This window comes from Melopsittacus undulatus, chromosome 6 (assembly GCF_012275295.1).
Source record: "Melopsittacus undulatus isolate bMelUnd1 chromosome 6, bMelUnd1.mat.Z, whole genome shotgun sequence".
NCBI classification, from domain to species: domain Eukaryota; kingdom Metazoa; phylum Chordata; class Aves; order Psittaciformes; family Psittaculidae; genus Melopsittacus; species Melopsittacus undulatus.
This window is the reverse complement of record NC_047532.1, coordinates 77,980,016-78,008,014: the sequence shown is the minus strand read 5'-3', so window position 1 is coordinate 78,008,014 and position 27,999 is coordinate 77,980,016. Positions and strand designations below refer to the sequence as shown.

At 36.6% G+C, this 27,999-nt stretch overlaps 1 protein-coding gene across 5 annotated transcripts in view; it reads left to right on the top strand.

The window, feature by feature from the left end:
- DIAPH2 (diaphanous related formin 2) overlaps positions 1-27,999 on the top strand; it is a 232,578-nt gene that overhangs the window by 167,359 nt on the left and 37,220 nt on the right. The window contains exon 28 of one of the 5 annotated variants that reach the window (XM_034063588.1): positions 256-2,198. The exons of the other annotated variants lie outside the window; for them this stretch is intronic. Coding sequence (XP_033919479.1) covers positions 256-266 — 11 coding nt within the window. The 3' untranslated portion in view covers positions 267-2,198. Of the gene's footprint in view, positions 1-255; positions 2,199-27,999 lie in introns of those variants that run through there. 5 annotated transcript variants of the gene reach the window in all.

Here is a 27,999-nt window from a genome sequence, read left to right as displayed (position 1 = left end):
TGTGCCTAATTCTCCATGAGCTAGGGTTAGGTTCATGTTGCCTGATTATGTTTTTTAGAGGACTGGAAGAGTAAAGGCAGATTCTCCTACCCTCTTCCATCTAGCTAGCAAAGACGGTATACAGTTATTTTTATTTGCCATATGCCTGTTCTTATGGTAAAAATAAAAAGAAGTACATAATATGCTCATACTAAGAAATTAATTTTGCTACAGTTCCAGTGTAATTCTTAATTCAGAGCTTGTTTCTGCTCTCAGATCAGAACTGAAAGAATTCCTCGATCAAAGTGTGGGGTTTTTCCATATCTTGAGAAATTTCAATATGGGAGATGGTTTCTCTGTATTGTGGCTTGAGGAGAGATTTGTCACCCAGCAGTGACAAAGAAAAGCTTCCCAGCGACCAGATGAGATTGCACAAACCCTGCTGCAGCTGAGAAACCATCAAGATGGCTGAACCTAGTTCCAAAACCAGTGACTCCTCTGCAACAGTAGGGCCAGAGCTAGTTCAAAATCCCATTTATTTCTCTTGTGCTTTATCAAAGAAGTCACTTTGTGTGTTTGAAATTTCAATGTGTCAGTTGATATTCTAGTGGGGTCTGGCTTTTAAATTTAAGGAGTTTGGGGAATTTCCTGTGAGAAAAGGTTCAGGTAATCCATTGCCAAGCTCTGGCCAACTGCAAGTCTTCTTATAACTGGATAAGACCATTATGTAAAAATATGGCTATGAAATCTCTTAAGCAGTGAACTGTAGCATTAAAAGAACAGGGATCATGTTGCAGCTTCCATATCTCTCCTTAGAAAATGGAAGGGATGATGACAGTTTTGTCATTGGTACCATCAAGACTCTTGAGTGTTCTGGCGAGTTTCATCCCATAAGATTTTAGTAAGCAGTTAACTCCATGCCTCAGTGGAAGAAAAGAAGGAAAACTAAATAAAAGCTCTGGGAAGAAGAGGTTGGGGGATTTCTGGCCTTCCTGGGTCATGTGTTTGTCATTGGCAAGCATACAGCAGATTGTACAGTGCTGTCTATGCACAGTGTAGGAGTTCCCGTTATTGATAGCTTGCTGTACTGTCTGTTACCAGCATATATCCTTAACACACAGGAAAAAGGATATAGGTGCTGATGTTTTGGAAGTTAGACTTGTACAGCAGTGATTTGAGCTTAAACTTGTCTTGGTAGCTGTCATAGAGAAGAAAAATTGTTGCTTTCTGCCTGTTAGGACACAGATTTCATTTTTGTGTGTCAGTTTTGGCTGTTAGTTTAAATCTAGTGAGGAGAAAAAATGACTTCTGCTTGCTTGCTTTTTGTGGGTTTATTAGTTATTTGGTAACAGGTAGCCCCTAAAGAAAGCCTAAAACCAAAACAAACTAATAGGACACAAACAAGAAAATGCCCTCCAAAAAAATGCTTAACAATACCGTAAGTTCCCATGTGTACATTTTCATGTATATGCTCTAGATCTATCTTGTTGCAAACTTGCTTATTGTGTTTGCATCTCCTTAGGGTGAAAATTGAAACTATGGAAGATACAGTCCTTTCAATGGTTACAACAAGTAGACCATGAAAATTTGGCTTTTGTTGTATTTGCTTCCAATGGTTTCACGGAGTAAATTTAATTCAAAAGAGCAAACTGTAGCAGCACTGCTGGTGGCATTGTTAATCATTTTGGCTCAAAAAAAAAAACCCAACAGACCACAGCTTTCCAAAAGAAAAACCTCTGCAGTGGAATGTATTCACTGCTAGCTTTGGGTGAGTAGTTTTGGACCTAGGAGGGATCATCTTATTTGAATAGGAGAACTCCAATTACTGTAAGCTTACAACGACCCCAGAGAGTGTCATTCTGCCAAAGCCTTTTTTACAGAGGTCACTGCTGTCCCTTGTAGTGTATGTTTATGCTTACGTGGTCATGCCTGTAAAATATTTAGAGAGTGAGGCACACACTGACTGTGTAGGAGATGGAGACAGGAAGGGAATGGAGTTCTGTTTACCTGGAATGGCACCCTGTATTGGGGAGCACTACTCAGTACCGCATTTTCCTACTGGGAAAAAAACTTCTGGTGAAGCATACAGGTTTGGAAAAGTAAAACTCATTTAACATATATTTAGATGCATTGTTTCTGTTGGTTAAACCTGTAAATGAGAAGTTTCACTTTAATGGGTTGCATTATAACTATAGACGTTTCCAGTAAAAATGTTTTGTTATCTGGTCATGGAAATAATAAAAAATTGCTGTTCTCTTCCCCTAGTTTTTCTTTTATTGTACCTATATATGTTCTTTGTTATGTTGCTTTTGAATGTGCAACAAGTTTGTGTGGTTTCTTTCTCCTAAGCTTATTCTGTATCCTTATTGTTTTCAGCTACAGGATTTTAAGTATGGAGATGATCCTTTGAGTAGATCGCTTTGCTCATAGAGGCTATAAAATAATAATTAGAAATTACTTTCAAGAGACATTGCTTCCTCTTCCAAAAATATACTTGCTTTTTGCAAGTTTGCTAATTTTAGCATGAAAACATAATAAGATGATATTAGGTGGCATTCATCTCAGGGACCCAGGTTAAAATGTGTCCCCAGCATTCCTATTATACCAGTTCTCCCTGACCTTTTTTTCTTTGGATTTGGGGTATGATATTATTAAAAAAGACCGATTTGGCAATATTTTCTCTCTATTATTAGTTCAAGCACATTTCTGTCCAGAGGTTAAATATTCTAGTATGGTTCTTTCTGTAAAGCTGATACATTTTTTTGCCAAATAAGTTCATTTTTTTTTCAGCAATGTTATTAATAACTAATGCCCTCTCCTATATATATCCAAAGTATTGCAGGGATAATACGTACTATTATTGCTGTGGTGTTTCACTACCAGGAAAGCACAGCTATAAGGAAAGTACATGCAGGTTATTTCTGCTTTAGATTTCAGTGTAAAGTATATTAAGTATTGTCTGTCAATACACATGTTTTGGATCATTTTTCAATCCATGCAGCAAAATCAAAACAGTACATCAAGATGCATAGTAGGCACTATGTAGGAACTTCTGAATTTGACGTTACTGACACTGTTGTTACTATTTCCATATTATCAGTGCACTTGGAGAGTCAAAGAGAAACACTGAACTTCCCTTGTTCAGTTTCAGCATCTGAATCTTTTATGCAGTCCATCTGAAGTGCTGCCACCGCGTTTTTAACTTCTGTAAGATAAAAGGCAGTTGGGGCAATAGAATATTACTGCTTTTTAATGACTTCTGATAGGTTTTAGATGGCATTTGGACACTTCCTTTAATTTAAAGTGTGGTGTGGCTTTTTTTTTTTAATAAAAGAAAGTAGATGTATATTTGACATGGAAGTTCATCACAATTCTAATTAAAAGGAATTATAGGAATAACCTTTTAGTTTTAGGAATTCTGTGTCTTCTGCTTGAGGACATAGCTACTCACTTATAGAAGGCTGACTTCTATATTTGCATTTGCATTGATTATATTGAATGAGTTCTTGAGAATTAATTAGGTTTCTGGGTGCACAGTACTTATTTGACTGAAACATACTCCAATAGAAATCTTCAGTCAGAGCTTATCTGCTTTGCTGAGAGCATCATGAATCGTTTTCTATGTGGCAGGTCTGTAAATAAGCTGATTTTTGACATGCTTACATCTGTCTGTGAATTGATGAGAAGATTGATCAGTGTTCAAATCCAAAAATGTGGTAGGTGCATTTTTAACACATCCTGGTTTGTGCTCAGCTGAAATCGTGTTTGAGTAGCCTAGTTTGCTGCCTTTCACTTGGAACAGTGTGCCACCATCTTTATCATTAATTATCTGTTATGAAGTTAGAAATGTCTATAAGGGACTAGAAAAATGCTAGTCTCTTGTTTAAAAAAGCAAGTATGTATCTTAAACATATTTGGGCATCTCTTTAAACAACCTATGGTAATAAGTACTATTCCTGCTGTAATGTTCAGCTGGCATCACTTAAATTCTTGTTATTTTACTTCAAGAAGCTGAGTGTTTAGAAGCATGTTTGCTATACCGCAGTGGTATTATGGAAGGCTTTTGCTTACAGTCAGGAATCATGGACTGATGAGACTTACACATATGATCTGAGTGCTTTGGAATTATCACAGGTTGAATAGCAAGAGATAAAAAAGATGACCAGTAATAAACTTACGGCTTTTGCTCTCAAGGCATTATTGTGAGATTCAAGGTTGCTTTCACTGCTAAATATAAATATGGGTTGTATAAGTAAAATCTATTCATAGTAGCATTCAAACTGAGCCTTAGCATATTACCTTAGTCCAGAGAGCTCCATAAACAGTCTCAAAGCTAGTTAAAAATAGGTATTTGTGCTGTAATCTGTTTTTACTGTGTTTGCATTTTGGCTTACAGTTTTTGTAATTAAAGCAGTAATATTAGATAATATATTACTCTTGTGGCTTAGCATGAAAGCCATGGCTGTAGTACACAGAGGTATTGGCATTTCAGAGGAATTCTACTTATAAGCAGGGTGAAGAAGTGAAGAAGGGAGGGGGAAAGGAACTAAAGTAGACTTTAACCTCCAGCCTGCTTAGGATTTTTAGATGGGTCTAAATTTGACCTCCATTTGAATAATTGCTACTGTGTTAATTACAGTTCTCTGGAGAAATTATTGAAGATGGATGAGTTGTCTTTCAAATAGATTCTCTTATCTTGGTATGCATGAGAGAGTTCACATGTTGACAGAGCGTGTGTCAAGTACTTAGGAATGTTTGGTAGACAACCCTAAAGAAGTGGTATTTTGAACTCTTGACTCTGTAAATATTGCTGTTGCTATATAATTCAATTACTTGAATTAGACAATAATTAATTAATGCATCTTAATTTTTTTCTCAGATGGGAATTTACCTGACTAGATGAAGATATGCAATGAAATGCCAATGACATACACATGTTCTGAGCAATGTCCTTCAAAAAGATGGTGCAATGTAATTGTTACTAGTCACATCTGAGCTTGTCATTTGTATGAACCATTTAATAAGTTATACAGATTGAAGAGAGTTACCTGTCCTTTGCTTTTAGTATTGTGAATGCTTCAAAATGCATGTCAGATAGTATGAGAAGTATCCCCTATGAGGTCTTGTACAAAAGGGTTGCATAAAATTTTACACTGAAAGTAGCAAAACATTTTTCAAGTTTTAGCATTTTAAATCATTCACATTGGTGTTCATTTCCTCATTAAACTGTCCTAATTTCTTGTGACCTGAGGCATAGCAGAGTACCTGTTTCCTTTTGAAGTCAAAGCACATTGCCCATTGACGATTGTGAGAATTACATGGCACTGCTGGGGGTTAGGACATTTGCGAACATGTGAGCTTATGCCAGGCAGTTGCAGGACTGTGCCAGGTGCTTCAGACCTGGAAACTGAATGTGTTATATTTATTTCTTTAAAGTGCTTTTGTCTATTTCATCCCAAGACTCTGCAGGTATCCAGAACAGCTATAGAGTTCATACAGAGTGTAGATGGTGGAATTTCTTGTTCTGAGAGTTCACTTGGCACAGTTGCTTCTGAAGCATTTAAAAGCCTTTAAAATTCCAAAAGCCTTTTTGAATGTCCTATGTAGAACTGAACTATGTAGAACTGAAACAAAGCTTTTCTGAGAATTCAAAGAATTGTTCGTAGTAACCAGCCTCAAAAAGAGTCATACAGAAGGAGGCTGCCAAGTTCATGTGGTGGAATTTTGTAAGGCCTGTTTCTGGAGATGGCAGGCAGCGTTTTGACTCCATCTGTATGTGGTAGCTGAAGTTAGAGAAACTATTTTACACACAGAGAAAAGATATTCATGTATTCATTTATCAACTACCTGAGTAGTAGCGAATGATATGCAAGGCTAACTTAGTTTTCATTTGGACATTTGAATTCTCTTTGTCAGCAGTGATGCTGTTCTCATCCAATTATTGTGGAACACTTCTAGTTGAAAAATCTTCTACTGCAGTACTGTTTATTGAGGTAATGCACATGGGCTTTAATATTTTAATATATACATAATGAATGGAAAAGAAAGGAGAGAGGTGAAAACCACTGCTGCAGCGTATGACTTGGTAGCTGAGTAATTTGACTGACATTAGATCAGAATGCTTGTTTTGCAGACAGGGCTGCTTTCTATTCTATCCTGTCCTAAGCATGTAGTGAAGAATTGACAGGCCTCTGACCTCAGCACAGAGAGAATGTCCTAGGTTTTTTACTAGTGTTTTCCATCTTGAGTGGCAAACCCTAATTTGTTTCCTTTCTGGAAAGACAATATTCACCCTGTGGGTTACAATGTAACAGAACAAATCATGGAAAGTTTCTTGTTGCATTATCAGGAGAAAATGAGATTCTCTGCTCAGCATACCCAAAATAATAGCGTTTAGTTATAAAGTGTTGATACCATCTTGGCAGAAGGTATATATTAGTAGTTAGGCAGTTATGTCATTGTGTGAGAATCTCCGTTGCTGTCTATTGTCATAACTCTTTTTATTGATGTTTTTAGTTTAATAATCTGTGACAGATTAAATTCAGGATCTAAAACAGGGTGTCCAGTGGCAGAGAAATGGGTAATGGCCACTGATTCCTGATTACTGAAAATGATAGAGAAGCTCTGCCAAGAGAAAGGATACTACATGTGGACCTGGCAGCGTAACATTAACTTGCTGCTTTTCTTTTTTCTCTTCTCTATTTGCTTTTGCATTTGAAGTCTCTGATACTCAAAACAAAAATCAAGGTGACTTGAAGGTGCTGTACCATCTTTGTCTTAAGCACTTTCTCCAGTGACTTGTCCATACATTTTTACAGTACTTATCTGAAGTACTTTTGCCCTGAAAAACAGTAGGTTCTCAATGTTTTATACTTCTTCTCTGGTGGATGGCTCGTTAATAGCAGTTTAATGGACTCTTGCCTCACCCCCATGTTTTATTCTGAAGTTAAAATAAGGGGTAGGGTTAAAAGAGGATATTACTTTGTATTCCTTGTGCTGTCTTTACCTGGAAATCTGAAAGCTCTTTACAGAAGTGGGCACTTACTGTTCTTTCTGTCATTTAGCAATGAGTAAACTGTGAGAAAGATGCATAGCTCTGCATCTTCCCAAGCTGCATACCTGGTACTGGTGCTGAAGGAGCAGTCTTGCTCCAGCAGCTTAGTTTTTGGATTGTTTTTTTTTAAGCTTATAATAAATTCACGAATTCAGTGTCCCTTTGTGGCCAGCACAGACCTTTCTTTGTCTCTCTACATGGACTGTTCGTCATGCAACAAGCTGTACAGAAGGCCAGTCTATTGCAGGCAGAAGGAGGCTGAGCAGTGAGTCTGAAGCCAGCCAAGTGCCAGGCACTTTCCTAAATGCTCCTTAGATTTGGCTAAGGTGATGCTGATCCCAGCTCAGTAAAGGTCTTTGGAGACTCTGACACACTGCACTGACGCAACTCTATTGGCTAGTGAGGGACCTGCAGTGTGGCAAGAGCGAGTTCATCTGTCTGCAAAAGACCCTATAGGCGTTTCTTACATTTTTTTTGTGATAGTTGAAGGAGTAAAAAGAACTCCAACCTTGTATATGTATGAAGAAAATAAGTTAAAAAGCATTTAGTAGCATCCTTTTTTATTGCTCTTTTAGGAGTCCTGAAATTATATTTGCATGTAAGTTTTCCTGGGGTTTAGTATGGAATGATGCATTATAATTACAGTGGAACTAGAAAATATCTCTGTAGTATTCCTAGTTTAATGCATTTTTGTATATAGAAACACTTGGAAATATAAAAGTTGAAATATTCAAACCAGAACTGTATAGTTCTCAGCTACGTGGGAAGCTAATGGCATGATCTGGAAGAGAGACTTTTTAGTAGAATCTGTTGAAATAGGACAAGAGATCATGGTTTTAAACTAAAAGAGGATAGGTTGAGACTATAAGGAAAACATTTTTTATGCTGAGGGTGCTGAGGTGCTGGCACAGAGTGCCCAGAGAAGCTGTGGCTGCCCCATTTATGGAAGTGTTCAAGGCTAGGTTGGATGGGGCTTGGAGCTACCTGGTCTAGTGGAAAGTGTCCCTGACCTTGGCAGGTTGGAACTGGATGAGCTTTAAGGTAGCTTCCAGCCCAAACCAGTCTGGGATTTTATGAAAATACACAATCACTTTTTAGGAAAGGATCATACACAACATTGAATGTTCTTAAGCATGGCATCAGATTCTGTCAGTATCATGTTTAATGGAGAAAAAGAAGCTTATAAGATATCTAAAATGTTACTCTTTGTGTGTATTTATAAAATCAGGTGGAGTTACTTGTTCAGTTGATGGAATCATTGTAGATAACAAGTGTACTGAATCTAAGCAGAGCAAAATCCTTACTTAGGGACAAATATACCTAGAACAAGCACTGGGTGTATGTAACTGCAGAAATGGTGAAACTTGCTGGGTACTGTGCCTGTTATAGACCCTGGGCAAATGCTGCATGTTGCCTTCTTTTTCCTTCTGTATCACACCATGTTTCTGTCTCCTTATAGTTTAAATATTCTGCTTATTTCTTACAGAGAATGAGAACTCTTGTTTTATTTATGTTCAGCTCATTCTTTGTATGCCTTGTTGAGATTTATTGCATGCTGTGTTTGTTGATGTTTTTGTAATGGCCAACTTCAGCAGTTGGTTGAATGCCTTTTTTAGGTAAGTCAGTTGAGACTAATTTAATGGTATTACTATATTTCTTCTCAGAAGTTTCACCAACAGGGAAGAAACTCACATTTCTACCCTTTCTTTTTCCCAGTTTGTTGTTCTCCGTAGCAGTCAGTAGAGAGCTGAGCAGTTCAGGTGTATTAATCGATCCCTTATAAAAACTGCCTGTCAATATTTTACACTGTTCATTGACTTGTGTAATTCTTATTTAGCTTAATTTTTACAGAAGACTGTTTCTAGACAAACATTAATAATTTCTGGTGAAAATATGCTGGAAGTTATATGATGCTGGTCAAGTTTCCATGTTCCTATTAAGACTTTAATGCAAAAGAGCAATTTTTAATTTATTTTTAGCATACAGTAATGAATGCTTAAGCTACTGAACTGGAGAGTGCTATTGTGAGTGCAAAGAATGGAAGTCAATGATAGACAACAGAAAATGTCATGAAACAGAAGAATTTACCTGTGAAAAAAATAGAATAGTTATAGCTGAGGAAACAAACTAGTTTGAATTATAGATAAGACTTTATATGATCCATGTTATTTTTTTGTATGCTTAATCTTTTACTAATATCATGATTTTAATTAGAGACATGCTACCAAAAAATTGTACTTTGATCTTTATAGCTTCTTATTAGATGTGGAGAATACTATCAATTTTGAGGTATAGATTTTGTAATATCAGCTCAGGCTGAATTCAATTATGTTGATGCTTCTAGGAATATTGGGATAGGTAATTTTAGGAAGGTATTTTGTGTATTGGCAAGTTGTCAGCTAGTTTTAGACAATGATTTTTTGCATCTTTTGACAAAGCATCTTTGGCCATTCATTCAGAGTATATTGGGCTTAAAATGCTACAGGTCTGACTTTGCTGGGCAGTTATTACTATTGTGCTACAGGCAAGTTTCAGTTTCAGGGAGCATGTTGAGACCTGGTCAACCAGCATTTTAAACACAGCTTCATGTTGGTAACTCCATTAAATTTCTGAAACTGTGGCGCAGGTGGTTCCTCTAATTACTGTGCGTTATAACCTCAGCATAGTGTAGCTGAGCTATTACATTTGTAATACATGTAGCTCCAAAATGGAGCTCTCATCCTAAAACCTCTCAGTGCTAGTTAATGGTAACACATTTATATTGCTGGATTCAGTTTGAATACTGTTACATTTTAAAGGGTGCTGCAATGTGATGCTACAATTTTAATGATGAATTCAACAAGATATGAGAGATTGATGATGTAGGTTATTAATAATTTCAATAGTGACATATTTTGAGTAACTCGAATTCCAAACCCTAGACATTGAGCTATATTCTATAAAGTTACCAAGCTTGAAAGACTTAGTTTTGTTTAGTTCTGTTCAAAATATAATGTAGAAAGTAACCTTTGTTGTGAATTGTTGTGTTTGTCTCAGTAGAAGATCGTTGTATATTACATTCCTGATTGCTTTTTTGAGGAAAAAGTGGCATAGGCTATAAGATTCTGTGAGTTTATAACTAGTATATCTGTCAGTGTAGACATTAGCTCATCCTCTTTTACCCTCTCATAGAAGTATATAACATCATAATATTGTTATTTAAAACCATATGCATACTGTACAGTGGCATCCAGATGGAAGCCTAAAAATAAGAAACTGGAGTTCTTTATTAGATCTGTGTTTACTTCTCATTTTCTCTATTTCTGGGGATTTTTCTTCCATTTCCTGTTAATGCATTAGGTATTTCAATTCTTTCTCATCCTGTTGTTGAAGAGGATTCTATTTAAATAATTTTAAGTCAGGTATATGAAATTGTACGGCAGTGTCTGTGCACCTGTAACTCCATGAATATATTACTGGAGTGCAATGTCAGCCTTTCTGCATCTTTTCTTACAAATTCAAGTTACAAAGAAAAGCAGACACATCACGCTGAAATAGGGAAAATGTTTGGTTATTATAAGCATTTATATTTTATTTCATTCTATAGTCAACACATCTCTGAAATAAAATAATGGGGGAGTGGGGGGGAATCCTGTTGACAGTGTTCCTACAGGAGCTTATCTTCCAGGTGTTTACAGTGAGTTTTTTTAGAGACCTTGGAACTCCAGTGATACCATTGATGGCTTATGAGACAATGCCCAAGGTAAAACTTCAGTTCACTGCTTATCGGGGGATGTGTGAAAGCTCTTGGGCTGAAAGGTTCCTTAGGTCAGCCTATAGAAGCTGTCAGTCAGACTAAGCTGACAAGAGCTTCCTCAGTTAAGAGAGGGAGGAATAATACAGCTTTAAGTGGGTAGAGCATTTTCCTTCTGTACTCAAGTTACATTGTCAAATTATGTAGCTTTAAGCCCTGAAAGAATTATGGATAAGATAGAATTGGATGGAGGACACAAAAGGTCCTTATGACTTCATAGAGCACAAGTTGATTTGAGAACAAAACCAATTCTCACCATTCCTGGGGGCTGATTAAAATCTAGCAAGGTGTTGAATCAACTGTTTGGAAATTAATTAATGCTTTTCTTACCAAATAAACCCAAAATGATATCTGATGATCAGCTCCAGAAAAAAATATTTTACCATTTTGTCAGACACTCCAAAGACTTTTCCTAATTTCTTTCAAACACTGTTCTTTACACCACTGGTGGATTTGACAGAAGCATGTGTTACTTTAAAATCTTCTTTACTAGAGTGAAAACCTGAATGGGAGATTTACTTTAAGTTTCATTTCTCCTCCTAATGGATGAGCACTCTGAAGGAAGCTCGAATGATGTTCAGGGAGTATTTTGAGTATTTATTTTGTGTTGAAATAATACAGAGCCTATTACTAAGGAATGTACATATCAGAAAGATACCTCTTCACTGAAGGCAATAATGATTTTAAAGCAGTAGCAATATATCTTCTCAGTGAACAGACTTCGTATCTATTTCTGTGCTGTACTTGTACTTAGGAAAATCTTTTAAGATGTATTGTTGAAGAATTAAGGAGTTTTGTAGGTGACAGGAGAGATTTTAGGGGTGTGTATAAGATTTTAAAAAGCTGCTCTAGCAGTCTGCTGGACTTACATGTCTGTTAGAGATCCAGTTGTTAGAGAAGTAGTTGAAAGAATGAAACATTCAAAGACGAAGCAATCCAATGGAACATAAAACCTACAGAGAAACTGTTTTTCATCTTGCTGAGGCACAGTCCAAGGTCTGGCAGAATTCCTGTCATTCTGGCCACATAAGATATAATGGAGGATAAAATTACATCATGATGCCAAAACAAAAACATTTTGTACTTGAGCTAAAGACATATTAGGAAGACCTGTTGCACCATATGCATACTTGTATGGGTGAGCCAGGAGTTAGGCCTGAGATGGATGTGTAGCTGACCTTGTCATTTGGTATTAAGGCAAACAACACTTGCAAACAACACCTGGGCATATAAATAGCCACTGAAATGTTTATCTCTTGCCAAATGGGGTAAGATGGTGTGTGTGAGAGTGCACATGTACATGAATATGTGCAGACTTGCTGGTAAAAAATACCGTGAACAGCTTCAATACTGTAATAGTCTGTTGGTTTTTTGTTTGTCTTCCAGAATAGCAAAAATGATGTGGGGTTTTTGCTTTGCTGGCACATCACAGGAACATTTAATGTTCAGAGAGCTTTCTGAAATAGTCTCTATGATTCTTTTTTTGCACTGAAGCTTCACATACTATCAAGACTGTTTTTGAGTTATCACTGATAGCTTTCTGTCTACAGGTCATTAGATGCCATCCTTTGTAGGCTATGTCTCCTGCAGAACTTTGGCAACTAATGCTCTGTAATTTCCTGTGATTGTTTCATACTTGCTTTGTCTGTGTACCTGCTGTATGATTTTCTTTCTGCATGAATACCATAAGCTTTCATAAATAAAAGTAAAACATAACATTAAGCAAGTTATTATAGGGCAAAGGAAATGACTAACAAATATAAAGCACCTTGTGTTTCTTACTAAGCAGTCACTCTTGTTCTGTTTGAAACCTTTTGGAGCATGGCATTTGTTATGCTGCTGTACAGGCAATTTTCCTGCTTGTAGTGCAAGGCCCGGGTTTGCAGTACATTCTGCCCTCCAGGTGTCAGCAGTCTCAGCTTCAACAGGGTTTGCAATTCTCGTGTGGCTAGAATCCCGGACTTGGGAATATCTGATGACATTTTCAGGCAAGCAAAGCTTTAAATTGTCAAAAGTACCTCTAATTGGAGATAAAATTTGATATTTTTTTATTTTAAAATAAACTGAAACAACTAAATAAAAAAAAACTTTGTTTAGTGCCCTCAGCTCCTGCAGGTATCATCTGGCCTGTGTAGTCATGAATAGAGTTGTTAGCAAACCCAAGAAGATAGTCAAGACATGACAAAAAAAGACTGGAATCTGTTCACATTTTTATGTGCCTTGGAATTTTCCATGTTCCAAAAACATGTGTCCCATGCCCTGCAGTTTCTTTACAGTTCATTTGTATTGAAGAACAGAAAGATCAGTATAAGCTTGGATATTCATGGCTTTTGTGTCAAAGATGCTTAATAAATTTCCATATCTCTACTGTTTCTTAAAAGTTATAATCTTTGTTTTCCAGAAATTGCTGAACTTCTTTTAATGATTCACAAAATTTAAAGAGGTCAACTTCTTTCACTGTGGACCTTTGACTCACTGTTGTTCAGACTGCAACATGGAGTGGTTTTCAAATTGCAGCTCTATGGAAATAGGGTGGGGAAAAAAACAGTGGGAATACAAGGAGGTGATCATGGCAGTCCTGGGGTAATGGCTGGACTTGATGGTCTTAAAGGTCTTTTCCAATCTGTTTGATTTTATGATATGCATGCCCCTTTTTTATGATGTAATATGGAAAAACTTCAGGCTGTCTCAGAGTGAAATGCAATGGTTTACTCCAAATTCTTTACCCCTTTGCTCTCTTTCAGTTGTCTTCTTGTAGTGATGTGTGCTGAAGAAATTATCCTAATGCTGCCAAAGACCCAGAACATTTCAGAAGGGAAAATGATGTCAGAGGGTTCTTAAAATATCCCTAAAACATCAATCTGAGAGAAAGGTTTCTGCAAAATACTGCTAATAAAGCAATGTTACTCTGAGAATTACATAGAAGTGTATAAAACCTGTGGATTTTAATTGCACATTGTCATCTTTAAATAGAATGGCCGTAACTTTAGATTGCTAAGGACTTTCTTATTAAGTTACTTATAAATGGACCTAATAAGTGCAGTAGATAGAACACATTTGGAAAGTATTGTTGAAGCAGCTTGTGTTTTAAATCATAAAATGCTTTTGTAGGGTTTAGGTTACCAGGATTTGAATATGACACACCTTATTTTAACTGAAAGTGGGAACTTTCCTTAAAATGGGATTTTTTTTTCCTCAAGGGATTAAGGAGGATAGCAGAATTAATGATAAAAAGCAGATTTAAAAACAATGCTCAGGCTTCCTCAGACTGCAACTATATGTTTTTATACAGGTCTTCTACATGTAGGTTAAAATGCATTGCCAGGTTTTGTGTATAACTTCATTAGTGTTACAAGCAGTGCCATGAATACAGAAGCATGTTTTGTGAAAGGGCTGCTTTTGCTTCAGTGATGTACTTTATATTCCATTTTTCTTTTGGTAAACTGTTAACATATATTGCTTCCTAAAGCATCATTTTTACTTTTAAGTGAAAAAAAAGAGATTTTTAATCTCAATAGAAGCAGCTTAAAAACAAGTGAAAAAGTGCAGCTCCAGCTAATAACAGGTTGCATTTAATACAGAAGCAACTATCACTTCCAGTGTAGATCACCCATATAGTTGTTCCAAGTTTGTAGGAATGTTTAGAAGTAGTTGAAATCCTGAGCTCAATTATTTGATTATAAAACCAGTGGCAAATAGTTAGTGAATTTTATTTTATTTTTTAAAAAGAAACTCTTTACTAATTAAATTCACAGCTGGTGTTGTATAGAGATTGCATCAGATATTGAAATACAAAGTGCTCTGGCTTATCTTGCTAAAAATGACCTCAGATATTTGGTGGTTGCGTTGATGTAGGTGGCGAAGTGATCTCTTCACTTAATCTGTTCACTGCTCTTGAGTGACAGTGAACAGAATTAGAAATGGGTACTTGAAAGGCAAGTCAGTGTTGTAAAGGAAATGCATCACCTGTTGGAGATGAGTATGTGCATGCAAATGAAGATCCTTTATAATGGAGTGACCCTTAGAACCTAACCAGGGTTCACTTCAAGAATTGCTGCACATGATAGCAGAAAACCTTTCCTTAGCTTGGAAAGATGTGTGGTTTTGCTGAAAGGCAGAGCGAGCTGAAGGCTGCATGTTCTTTCTACTCCTTCTGTACTGTTTCGAAAGAAACAAATATTCATCCTGAGGAGCAGCTACACAGCTCTGGAAAAATATTTACCCATCACATTTTCTGTTTCAAGTGCAGTCTTTGAAGCTTCCTCTGCTTAGGCAGAAAGCAGCTCCACATCTGCTATATTGTATTGTCTGTTCAGTGACAAAGGAAGGGGGAGACATTCAGAGAAGTCCAAGGCAGAGTTACAACTCTCCTATGGTTACAAAGCACAGATGTTGTCTCTTCTTTAACATTCCTTGCATTTGTTGCATACCCTTTTCAAGAAGAACACTTTCATGCCACTGTAAACTGAAAGATAAATATGGGTTGGTTTCTTCTTTTTACTTTCCAAAAATGTTCTGCAGTTCTGATTATTTTATTAAATTCTTTTTTTTTTTACCAGATTTATTTTATAAATTTGAATATCTTTATAACATACTTTTCTTCAAGTGGAATTCCTGTTCCCCAATAATTTTTGTTCATGAGTTTAGAACTTGATATAAAATACAAAAAGTACAGAAGAATAAGATGTCTATAGAACCAGGTAATGTTTTGATTTCCACTTTCAACTCCAGTGGAGTAAGGGGGTTTTGGGGTACATATATTTGTGTATATTTTTAGTTTGTTTTTTAAAAATGTCTTTTTGAGAAGGGGCTTCCTCTTGACCAATCAGGATTAAAAGATTGCATTTGTTGTGATTTTTCCAGTTGAATATTTTTAAGCATAAATCCCATATAAGAACTTGCTTTTCCTCTCCATATTTCAAGTGAATTAGTGTAAGCTTTGGATTTAGCTGTTTGAAAATTATTCAATATGAATTTACTGTAGTGATGGGTAATTAGTTAAAGTTCACCGAGTTTAGCTAAACATGCAGTGTTTGATTTAGAGAGATAAATCTGTAGTCTGTCAACCTTTTCAGACATAATCCTACTTCCAACATTATCTGACAGGTAGTCAGCCCATCAGGCCTGAGGATGTGCTCCAGAGCAGCTCTTCTCTTCACTCTTGACTAGTTATTTACTTTATGAAGCATAATTCACAACTGGCATATGGAAGGTGGGGAGGACCAGAGGAAATGTTCCAAGCTTTCCTTTCCTCTCTTTATGCAATATGAAGCGGTTTGTAGATGTGACTGCAACTCATATTCCTGTGTTTCAGGATATTGCTTCCACACGGAACCAAAAGATAATATTAAACATGTCTTCACAAGAGAGGTATTCATACTCTGTAGCTAGATAAGGTTTGTTTGATTCAGCTAGTAAACTAAGGTATCTGTATATTATTTGAAAGGAAAATGATGAGTTGTTTCTAAATATCTGTTATTGCTACAGGCATACAGAAGAATGAGTTTAAATCAATCATTTACCAAAGATGGTGTGTCTGCCAGTTGGTAGGTATAAGGCATTTTGTGTGTTGTCTTCAATTTGATGGACTGATGCACAATGTGCTCATTTAGTGAAAGAAGCTTTCTTAAGAGAGCTTTAGAATACCCAATAGAAACACCATACCCCCCCCACACACCCTCTTTTTCTCTTTACACTAAGGTGCTCAAATCATTTGAAGCAAAAGGAACTGGCTCCTTGGTCATAGAAGAGAACTAGGTATTCAAGAAACAAAAAAGCCCGACAAAACAGAAGGACCCATTAATGTCTTCTTGAAGTACACAGAATTTTCTAACATTTCATTGTAGAAGTGTTAAGCTCTTAGCAAAGAAAGTGGGAGGCGCACAGGGGGGGAACCATTTTGATTTAAGGAGAAAATAATTTTAAACTACTTTTGATAGTTGTACTTTTACTAAACTGAGAGACTGGTACTTCAGGTATTCATGTGCAGATGAAGTCACTTCTTAGTTATCTGTTATATTAATTACAGTAGTAAGTGTTCATTTTTAAGTGCTGTGTTTTGATATGAGAATAATGGATGTAAGGTCTAATCCCATTTTCAGAACTCATATGGATCAGTTTAGTTTGAATGTGATGGGGAATTGCACAGCTCTGTGTTTGCATGTAGGTATGCAGTCTATATTCAGAAAAGTTCACCTACTTGGTATATGTCTGGTGTGGGTGGCAGTTTAAACAGCAATCACTTGATACTGTTCCTGCTTTACCTGCTGGGAGTCCTATTAGAAGGTTCTTGGTCTTTCATGAAGTCTTATTTCCCACTGAATGAAATACTCTAAGCCTTCATTTTGCTGTAGTCTCATGCCTTTCCTTTTAAAGGCATAGCCTTTTAAATGTGAAGATAATAACATGTATAAAAAAATAATTTTAAATAGAATTGCCTGTTTGGAAATCTGTTGTAATCTGGTTTACATGATAAAATTCTAATACTATGCAGGGGAAAAAAAAAAAGCATGCCTGTCTTTTTCAAGTTGAATTTTTCCAGGTGCTAAAATAGCAAGGGCATATCAAGTCATGGTTCAAGGGATATCACTAGCAGTTCTGGGGGGCTGAATCAAGTGTCTAGGAAGCTTCCATAGTGCTTGTTCAAATGATGCCCACTGGTCCATATGTACATGGATACCACTAGGTGGTACCATTAAACCTCCCTCTTTGAGGCTCCTAAAACTGAGTGTTTACAAAGGACTGAAGAAAAGATTGCTTTTTTCTATTTTAATTTTGTCTATGGCTGTGGAAATAAATTATTACCTGCTTGGATGAGCCTTGTTTTCACAGAAATAGGCAATACGGGCTTTCCTGCCCTACCACCAAGTTTATATATACTGGCAAGAATGCAAACTTTCAGGTGTGTCCAGTCCAGTTTTCTGAGTATGTGCCCCAGTTGCTCTCTAAAATCCACTTGCATAGTATATAAATATATAAACTGCAGGCTTAGGGTGTTTTTGAACCAGTAGATTCAATGAAAAAAGGCACTAGAAAAAAAATTATTTTTTTCAACATCAGTTTTTATATTTCCATAGCTTAGCTCTCTTCTTAACAAAATAATAAATGATTATTCACTGGAATAAGATGTCTTTTTGGTTTTGGGGTTGGTTTTTTTTTTATGATTTTCTGTATTTGCTTGCATTGTCTTACATTTTATCTCTTATACATGGATGCTTTTATATACTTATTAATCTTTTAGTACTGTCACAAGGCCAGTCACTGCTCATTCTAACTGCAGAAACCTGAAACATTACTGTGAATGGAGATCTGTTGTGAAACAATGCAATGACAGTAAAAATAATCACACCTTGAAATTGTGGGACACCTACTCATGGAAGCAGGTGAAGTTTGTTACTGTGTTGGGTTTTTGTTCTCATTGACAATAGTGACTGTAGTCAAAGACAAGCAAAAAAGAGAACTTTTATAATGGTTCCCTGTCTCTCATTTTCTCTTATGCTTTTGCCTTAGTAAAGGTGAAGTTTTTTGTCTCAGGATGCAGACAATGGAGCTGCAGACAGCAGGGGGAAGAGTTTGGTCGAATTGCCACTATAACAAACATCTATGAAACAAAACACAGAAATGTACATTACCAATGACAAATCAAAGCTGAAAGTTTGCCTTGCCTGTTGTCATTCATTGCCATTCATATTTAGAAAGCAGACTGCTGTGATAATTGATTTGATGGTCCAGCTTGAGTGGAAGCACTTCTGGGCATAGCAGGCCTCAGAGATGCCAAAAATGAAGAAAAGGTGGGAATGAAATAATGCACTACTTTCTCCTCAGAGGCATGTGGCCCAGTTTTTGAGAACAGAAAAACATGCTTTAGAAGAAGGAAGAAAAAAAACTTAGTAACTCAGTAATAAATACAAAAATGACCATATAGCCTCAGTCAGATAAAAACAGGCATTCAGGCAGAGACAATATTTTACTGGCGGATGAATAATAGCAGAATGCTGTGGAAATAATCTGATTTTGAACAGCCTCTGTCCAAGGGAGTACCTTTTTTTGCTGCCTTTCTGTAGGTTTTGACTAGGGGGTAGTGTTCACCCATAGCTTCCTGCTGGTATGAATAACTTAGGACCCTAAAGTGCTAGTTGGGTGCTAGTAGATTAGAAAACATTTAATTCAGTGCTTGAACTGTTAATTGTAGGTTGCTCAACTGTGCACCCTGTCATCAGTTTAAAGAACCAAAGCAGATAAGAGACATGAGCTATTAAAACGCAAAACTGTATCACACCTGGTTTGTCTACAGAGTGATGCTTATTTACTTGCAAAACCAGTGCAGCCCTCCGACTTTGCTGAACTCTTTGTATTCATAGTATTAATTCTTTTAGACAAAGCCAAGTAAAAATAACTGACATTTACTGGTAAAGATAAACAAGAGGAGCTTGACAAAGCAGCAGGAGGTTGTAAATGTGCTGTTCCAGGTTGTATATGAATGTTATCATCTCTGATTTTCAGGTTTTGGAAATACCTTGCCTGCCTTAAGTAGATAATCGTTAGTGTATGCATGCATAATATTGTAGACATCTAAAGGAAAGTCTGTAAAGCACACACTAAATTATTAGGAGAATATCTCCAATTTTCTTGTTTATTGCAACTTTTAAAATTAATTTTTAATATATTGGAAGCAGAAGCTTGGAGTTTCATAACCATTAAGTACCTGAAAGTGGGCTAAACTGTATGTCAGTGTTCCTTTGTATTCTTTCTGGCTTTCGGTTGACTTATCTATAAAATTTCTTTTCTAAGTATCCTAATACTCCATTAAATTTATGGATGGGAAATTTAGATATTGCATGTGGCACGAAAGATGTTGACTGATATGCACTGCTGCTTCTAGATCCTTTCTTGTTGTTTGAGGAGAGGTAGGAAAATGAAACATGCATTTGAAGAGCTATCGCTTTATGAAGATGTAATAAAGAATTGACTGGTCTTGTTCTCTAAGTGACTCTTCCTATGCACATGCAGAAACAGAGTTCAGTGCAGTATTAAATGGCCTACATATCAAATAGATTTCTAAATTCCTCCCCTCCATATGATGGCTATGGGATTTCCACCACCTGCCCTGATGCAAGGCAATGAAGATGATTACCTGACCTTTACATAAAATAATCACTGCGCAAATGTAGGAATTGATGTAGGACCCCAATCTATTCTGGCTATAGTGGAGTATCAGCTTGCAATACCCAATTCACTGCCATATTTAGTATCTCATCAATATTTAAGTTATTCCCAGTCACTTCTTCTATTTTTTCCAGACTTATACTTCCATTTATATGGTTTTGGAGTTTTTTAAGATTTCTTTCCCAGTTGTTGAATGTTTTCTGGCTGAGAAGAAAGGAAAATAGGGTCTACTTCAGGAAAGCTGAGCTTTATCAGCTTTATTCCTTTATCTCTCTCATACCTGTCTTGTGACCATCTGTAGCTGTCTTTGCTTGATTGCTAAGGGAGGATGATGAAAGAATAAAGTTTGTGCAAGGCAGTGTGAGCAGGATCCAGCCATACTGGTAGTGCTGTGCAGATGAACCATGACCTGCCATCAGTATGAAAGCCTGGCTATGACATTTTTATTAAATATTTTAATGGACTTGTATTTTTACCTGCAAGGGAACCTCATTATGGTAGAAACCCATGTGTCTATTGAGGGTTTTTTTATTACTTGAGTTGTAATAGTATCACCCCAGATTAAGGGTAGCATGTTTCTGCATCTGCCTGTCTTTTCAGACTTGCTCTGTTACTCTATGTGTCACTGGGATTTTTTTCCATGCTATGTTACCCACCTGATGGCTGGCAAAGGATTTCAGTGCTCTATAGAAAGCTGTAGGATTTCAAGCATGATACTCAGTTTGTCCCTAAGAATTTTCAGAGACTCAAAACCAGATGACAGAAGGACTCCAGTGGTATCATTGTATTGAAGCAGTCTCAGTGTCTGACTCTGCTGCCACTGAACTCAGGCACTACACTGATTTCTCTGGAGTTGATTGAGGTTACAAGAAGTAATAATATATATGCTTGATTTTTATGATAAGCATATAGCATTATCATATATATTACATTGGTAGAAATCATATGATCATTCTTAAGTATGATCTGCTATTAGTGGAACATCCTAGAACTTTACCTTTTGACAAATAATTAGCAGAAACACTTGTTATGATGTTTAAATGTGTATTGAAGTGCTTTTTTAAAAAATGTATTTCTAGCTCTATAGGCACCCAAATCCTGCAATATGTTGTAGAACAGAGTTGTTACCGTGGTTTGTAGGTGATCTCATTCTCCACAGATAGTCTAGACAGAAATTATTGGCCTGAAGTATACTTGCATTTTGACAATAAACCCCTTGTGATCTGCAATTCCCAGAACTCTAGGGAAGCAGGATGTACTGTCAGCTAGGTAGTGACTAGAATGCTGTAGTGTTTTCTCACAAAGAGAAAACTCTCCTTCTGAAGACTTGCAAAATATAAGTGTTGTATTTGTTCAAATCTCCCTTTTTGGCTTTCATGCTACAGATATTTGGAGAGAATATTCTTTCCTTTTGGGAAGGGAAGAAGGTATTTTACACAGGAGGTCTAGTTGCTGGTGGCTGTTAGACATTGATTTGAGCCTTAATTTTGAAGTTCTTTGTATAGAGATGACTAGCTGCTGCACCCCTAACTCTTGATTACCTGGGGATAAAATTTATTTGTCATTCCATGTCCGTGGTACTCTTTGTGGTGTGTGCTTACCACCACTAGAGTATTAATTCCTTAAAAATTGAGTCTCTTACTCTATATCGAAAATATTGTTTCCATGCCTTTAAAAGGGTTTATGAAACTGTGCTATATAAGTGTTGTTGCATTTCAGTGGATTTGATAATTTAAGCAATTTTAATGCCACAAGTTACCTCCTGTTTTCAAGCTGTCTAAGCAGAAAAATGTATCTTCATTAGCTGAAGATATTTTAGTATTTCTTGTATTGTCTGTTAACAGTAAGAAAAAGAACATACTATACAGAACAAATGCTGTATATAGTAATTTTTTTACCATATTCAGTTCCACTTTTAAGGGCTGTAGATAGCTGTAGCATAGAAATATTTCTATGTTTTCTCATGAAGGTAAGTACCCAGTTTAGATAAGTATCAGCATAGATAGACAGTAACTGGGAATTGTAACATATCTGCCTACTGAAGTTTGAAGGAAATGAAGGAAATGCTGTTTGTGTTTCTCAGAAAAAAACTTCTGTAAGAAGTCTTAGTTTGAAGATAATACTAAAGCTCAGTGGCAGCTGGGAGGCTGTGTTGTTCACAGTGAGCTAGAAATGATGTAGCAAGGAAGATGGGACAAGGGGAAGTTGGACAGTTCGGTTTTAGTGATGAGCAATTCGTGCAGACATCTAGAAAGTGGTGGCAGGACTAATGTTCAGCTGATGAAGAGAGTTGCCTGGATTAACCTAACTCTGGATCCTTTGTAAGTGTGTGCTGAGTTAGTCTGGATCTGAACCCCAGATAAATTTTATGTTACTCCACAATGTGAGAATTCCCCTTCATATTTGTGGGAAACTGGGCACGTACTTTGAATGGATTTGGAGACACTTGTGACAAATTATTGTATTTATAATCATACAGAACTTGGCCAGTATACTGGTGCTGGAGCTCCAGGAGAGTGCTTCCTGCTGAGCACACTGAGTAAATATTAGCAGACCTTGATTAAAATATAATTTGAGTAATTTAGATTTTTGCCATAAATTCAGTGTGAGCTCATCATAATGATTTCTGGGCTAGGGGATTTAGGCATTTCTGATAATTCTTGTTGTATTTTTCCAATTGATCAGCATCACCATTGCGCTTACTGCACGTGCTTACCTAAAAGGCATAGCTAGATTGCCCATGACCTTCACAAAGCTTGAGGCCAGGGAATGGCTCATGCTTGGCATCCTAGCCGGAGAGCACTGTCTGCACGTACATGCTGAAGCGAGCCTTGCCATGAGCCTCACAGGAGGAGCCCTGCACGCTGGCAAAAGTAATTGAGTGACCTTTTCACAACTAAGTACACTTCCATGGAGCTGCTCCCACTGTATTAGCTGCTTGATTTGTATGGTAAGGGTAGCTGCAATCACATGGATAAAATACCCTGAAATATTCTGGCCACCTTCCTCCAATTGGGAATACAGAAAGGGGAGGGAACTGCAGTGGTGGTAGTTTATGTAGCCTTATGCATTCACAGACTTACAGAAAACTCTAGTCTGGAAGGGACCTCTGAGGTCTTCACATCTAACCTTTTGCTGAGAGAAGGGACATTATTAGGTTCTGCTTCCCTGACAAGCTATCTAGAGTATTTCTAGCAGAAAAGTTTCCAGCGCTTATCTGGGAGCCTTGCTATAATTAATTGTTGTCACGATGGAGTTGGATTGGCTTTCCTTTAGCTAAAGAAGGAATTTACCCTGAAAGGACTCTTGCTTTGGGCCCCCTGTGCTGTCACCCTGCACCCTTCTGATCATAATGCCATGACCTTCTCTGTAACTACCATTTGAGTGTGCAGATAATTATCTCTGAGGTAAAACTTGATCTGATTACCAGATGTTGTAACATTTCAGCAAGAATTATGTGTCCTGTAAGTGGTTAAATGTGCTTTCCATACTGTCACATCATTTGGAATTGCTAAATCATAAAAGCAACCCGTCCAAAGCTCTTCTCAAAGCATAGGGAGAGATCAGCACAAAAGCACCGTATTTAAAAAGGAAGAAAGCTATTGGAAGGTGACAGCTGGAATTCCAGTGCTTAATCTATGTAATTAAAACTTTTCTAAGGAGCAGAAGAAGCAGGCTGGACTTGAGGTAGTTTTAGGAGTTAATTAGCGAGGTCTTTTTGAATATTAAGAATGCCTTTGAAGGATAAAGTTTTGAAAACTAGTTCAGGGCTTTCAAACAGCATATATTAAGGCAGAAACTTTCTTTTACACACCCTCAAGATGCAGACAGAATCATCCTCCCTAACCATGCCATTTCTCTGCATCAGATGTATAATCTTAGGTCCTCCTCAGTGTCTGGTCTTCATAAGGATTTATTAACTTACGAGCAGTACAGTGGTAATTGAACTGCAAATAATATTTTGCAGGCATTTTTTATACATTCTCAATTGCAAATATGAAAATCTCTCTTTAGTTAGACACTGAGTTTCTTTGCAGGCTGGATACTCTAATATATTACCACTACTGAAAACTGGAATCTGCGTATTTCAAAGCACAGCGTAGTCACTTGTGAGAAATTATGAAACTGTGTAAGCATTTACCAAGAAATAAGACTTAACCACACTGAAAACTGGGCCATATCTCTTAAAACATATAGAGAGTATCTGCTTGTTCTCGACATATTTTAGGTGCTTTTATGCTTTGTTTTATGAACTTTGTTTTGCTCTCACTTTCACAGCAATAAAAGAGGGCTGTGGTTGTGTACTTGCGTATGTGGGCAGAATCTGGAGGATATACATTACTTTTGCTCATATTTTGTTAGTTTTGATGTGTACTTAGCACTTAGAATTTCTCACTTGTGAGCTGTTTTAAACAGCTGTTTTAACAGGAGAGTGCATCTTGCTGTAAAACTAAATAAATTCATTATTCATATAATAGATTACCTGTGAATTTGGAAAGCAAAACAACATTGCAATTATCTATCAACAGTAAGTATTATGAAGCAAGATATAGTTAAAATAAGACTTTGAATGGTAGTGAAGTTCTTGTGGGATCTCTAGACATTCTGTTTAGAGTGTTGTATACTTCAGCATTGTGTTAAAGAAGTTAAGAGTGTATCATTCAGTCTTTCTACAGATGTCTTCTACAATTAGTATTAGAGATATCAAAGTGGAGGTGTGAAGTAGTAGTGGAAGTGTTTTCCAAGGAGTGAACTATACATGTAATTGTGTGTGTATATATAGCTGCGTATGCTGCATCTAAAATGGTATGGACTGTTTATTTTTTATACACACTCAGTGATTAGGAATTCCCAAGTCTTCTGGGTTCAGCTGGACAGTGATTGTTTCATGTAGATTTATATATTGCCCAAATGTCACAAACAAATCATGAAGATTTCACTCTGCATATATGTTTTGAAGATACTTAAATGCTGTACCATTTCTGTAGGATTCATATATTCACAAGGCATTCTTTACAAGCCATTATTTAAGTAAATTTGGCCATTCTGCATGCAGCTTCCCAAACTTCAAGTTTAGAAAAAGTTAACATGCTTCTAAATCTTTTGCTGAAGAGTCAGAAAGTGGCAGTGCTTCAAAGGAGGATGGAGGCGTAAGTTGGTATGTCAAATTTTATCTCTGATCATTGGTGAATTATTTACAAGTATAGCACTGATTCCCTCATACTCAGTATTTGCTGTCTTTAAAAAGACATTGTTCCAGAAACTCTAGAAATGTGTGAACAGGACGGTCCAGAAGTAAAATGCTCTGCTTCTAAGACCAGGAACCTATTGGGGTTCCCAGGTAGAGGACAGAAATATCTAAGGAATTAGTAGCCAACATTATTCAGGTGGTTATGAATTTTATGGTAACCCAAAAGACAAAAAGCTTAGTAATGGAGCACTTCATGTTTCTTTTCTGTTGTAGTTTAGTTCCATTATTTAGGATTTTTTTAATGCTTTTGTTACCTGTACCTTTAAATCATAGAGGGTGACAGTGATCCTTGTCATGTTTGTCAGTGTGCACTTGCCCTGATTCTAGCAATTTTCCAAAGGAATTATGAAGAAATCTTTCATGTCATGTTATACATAGGAGTACCTCAGACAATATTTGAATGTAGCAGACAAATCTGAGTAAAATGTTCCATGAGCAAGACTGATATATTTAAGAACATACTTTAGACAACCTGTCTGGGGTGCAAATTACAGATGTGAGAGGTAAAACACTTTTAAAGTAAATGTCAAAACATTCTATCATTCAAAACAGAGCATGTCTTTTTATCATTCACTTCATCTCGGTGCTCTAGAATGGGAACATGCAGGGCTTAAAACTAAGTTTTGCTGTGCAGAAAGGGAGACTGAAAAGGATGTGTCTCTGTATGTACAGGTATGCTTGTATCTATAAAGACACATGCATTCATACAAAAAAGAATTCTGTGCTGGCACAAGCATTTCATGAACCCGTAAAATTTCTGTTGACTCTAAACAGACATTAGCTCAGATATGACTCTGCATGCAGAAACAAACCAAAATGTCAAATATTTTGTGAGAGAGAGCTGATATGTCATTTCAGTTTGTTTATACACTTTCAGCTTATCTGCCATGTAAATTTTCCTGTTAGGATAATCCATGGTGTCTGCTAGTTGTAGTGTAAATTCTCCTGCTATGATAATCTATGGTGCCTGTTCGTTGTAGTGTCAGTCCCCATTTATCTGATTGTCATGCTTTGAAGGAAATGTTTAACTTAGAAAATAATTGTAGTTATTTTTTTAAATATTGGTTTCATTTGTCTCTATGCCTCATTTTATATTAAAAAAGAGGTCTCGCTGCTACTGCTCTTTTTTGCTGCTAAATTTATTGAGCAGCAATGTTCAGTATGTATACTTTTTCTAAACATTAACTGTACCGTTTTCATTCCTTATGATATTAATGTAGTAGTACTACATATGCTGAAGTAAAAATTCAGCTTATTTCTATAAAATCCATAGAACCTGTTGCCAGAGCAGCCTGGGATTACCAGCAAGCTGTCTTCTCACATTGCACTAAGACACTATGTATGTATTGATGGAGCTTTTAAGTATAAGGTGAGAGTTCAGCCACTTCACCTTCCAGATCTTTTTTTGTTTTAGTTTTTTTTTCAAGTAGTTACACTACTTAGATCAAATAATTTCAGCTGAGGGTAGGAGACACAAGTGTGGATACTGTGGCTAAAAGGTATTTATATTAGTTTCACACAGTAGTGGATATAAGTAGTCATAAGTGCTTTAAGACTGAAGTGACAGTGTCTTCATTATTATACCTGTTCTAGAACTTTGTCTTTGGAATAAGACCTGGAAGAGAAAATGGATGTTCTCCATATTCCGCAAGTTTGTTCACTTAGGCAGGCATAAAGATAGTGGCAATACTTCACGTTACTGGCCAAGGAAATAGTATTCAAGTTACAGCGGGTTTCTGTTATCAGTCCTCTGTGCTCTGCCACCAAGCAGTAACCAGTTCAACTTCATGTTGCTGTATTGCTGATTTTAGATTTTCTTGGGCATTCTCCCAGCTACTAACGAAAGACCAAATGATCTATTGACGTTTTCCACAAAACAAAAACAAACCCCGAGAAAACATCTTTGCAAACTTCTTTATTTTGTTGAGTTCATTTTTATTTGGCTACACAGTGGGCAAGATAGTTGTAACAGTATATTCTAGTTGTAATATTTATCTTCTAACTTTCATTTTATTTGTTTTCTGAAACCAGACTTTTATATCCTCAGATAAATATAAAGTACTGTTAGGTATATTAGATGTGTGCTGAGCTTGCAGGTCTTACAGCACAAAGCTGGCAATCATCATCTTGTGGCAGTCACGTCACTCTTAAATAGTGTTCATTAAGAGGTAATATTTGTCAGCAATGGAAAGATCATTGCTTGGTCTAATAGTTGATATTAATTTTAAACATGTTCTTTTCATTTCTTGATCTTTAAATTATATTTAATTTCCAAATGGATTTGGTCTAGATAACCATTGAGGTCTACTGAATCAACCCCCCTGTGCCAAGCCCTAAAGACAGTTTTAAAAGACAGGGTTTTGGCAGATGATAGTGACCCTTTAATTGATTAGGTTGACTTTTTTTTCCCTAAGATGGTCTTCCAGGTGACAAGTGAGGGTCACACAGTTGCTTTAAAATGGGTGAGATTGTGCTGAGAGGAAACAGCGTTTTATTTAGACTTAATACAAGTTGCTTTTCTTCACCTTTTACTGCCTTTAAAAGCAGTAAGGATCATTACTATCATATAACTGAGCCCCTCAGAAAGTGAGTATAAAAGTAATGAGGTATTTATTTTTCCAGGAGGCAGAAAACCACATGCTTTTAAAGTAAGAGAATGCTTTTATCATTAAAATCATTTTGTTCTATTTCACACAGCTGTCATTTAATTAGTGACCTTTCTTGAATGAGTTTTTACATATTTGGAAGGTTGTTAGA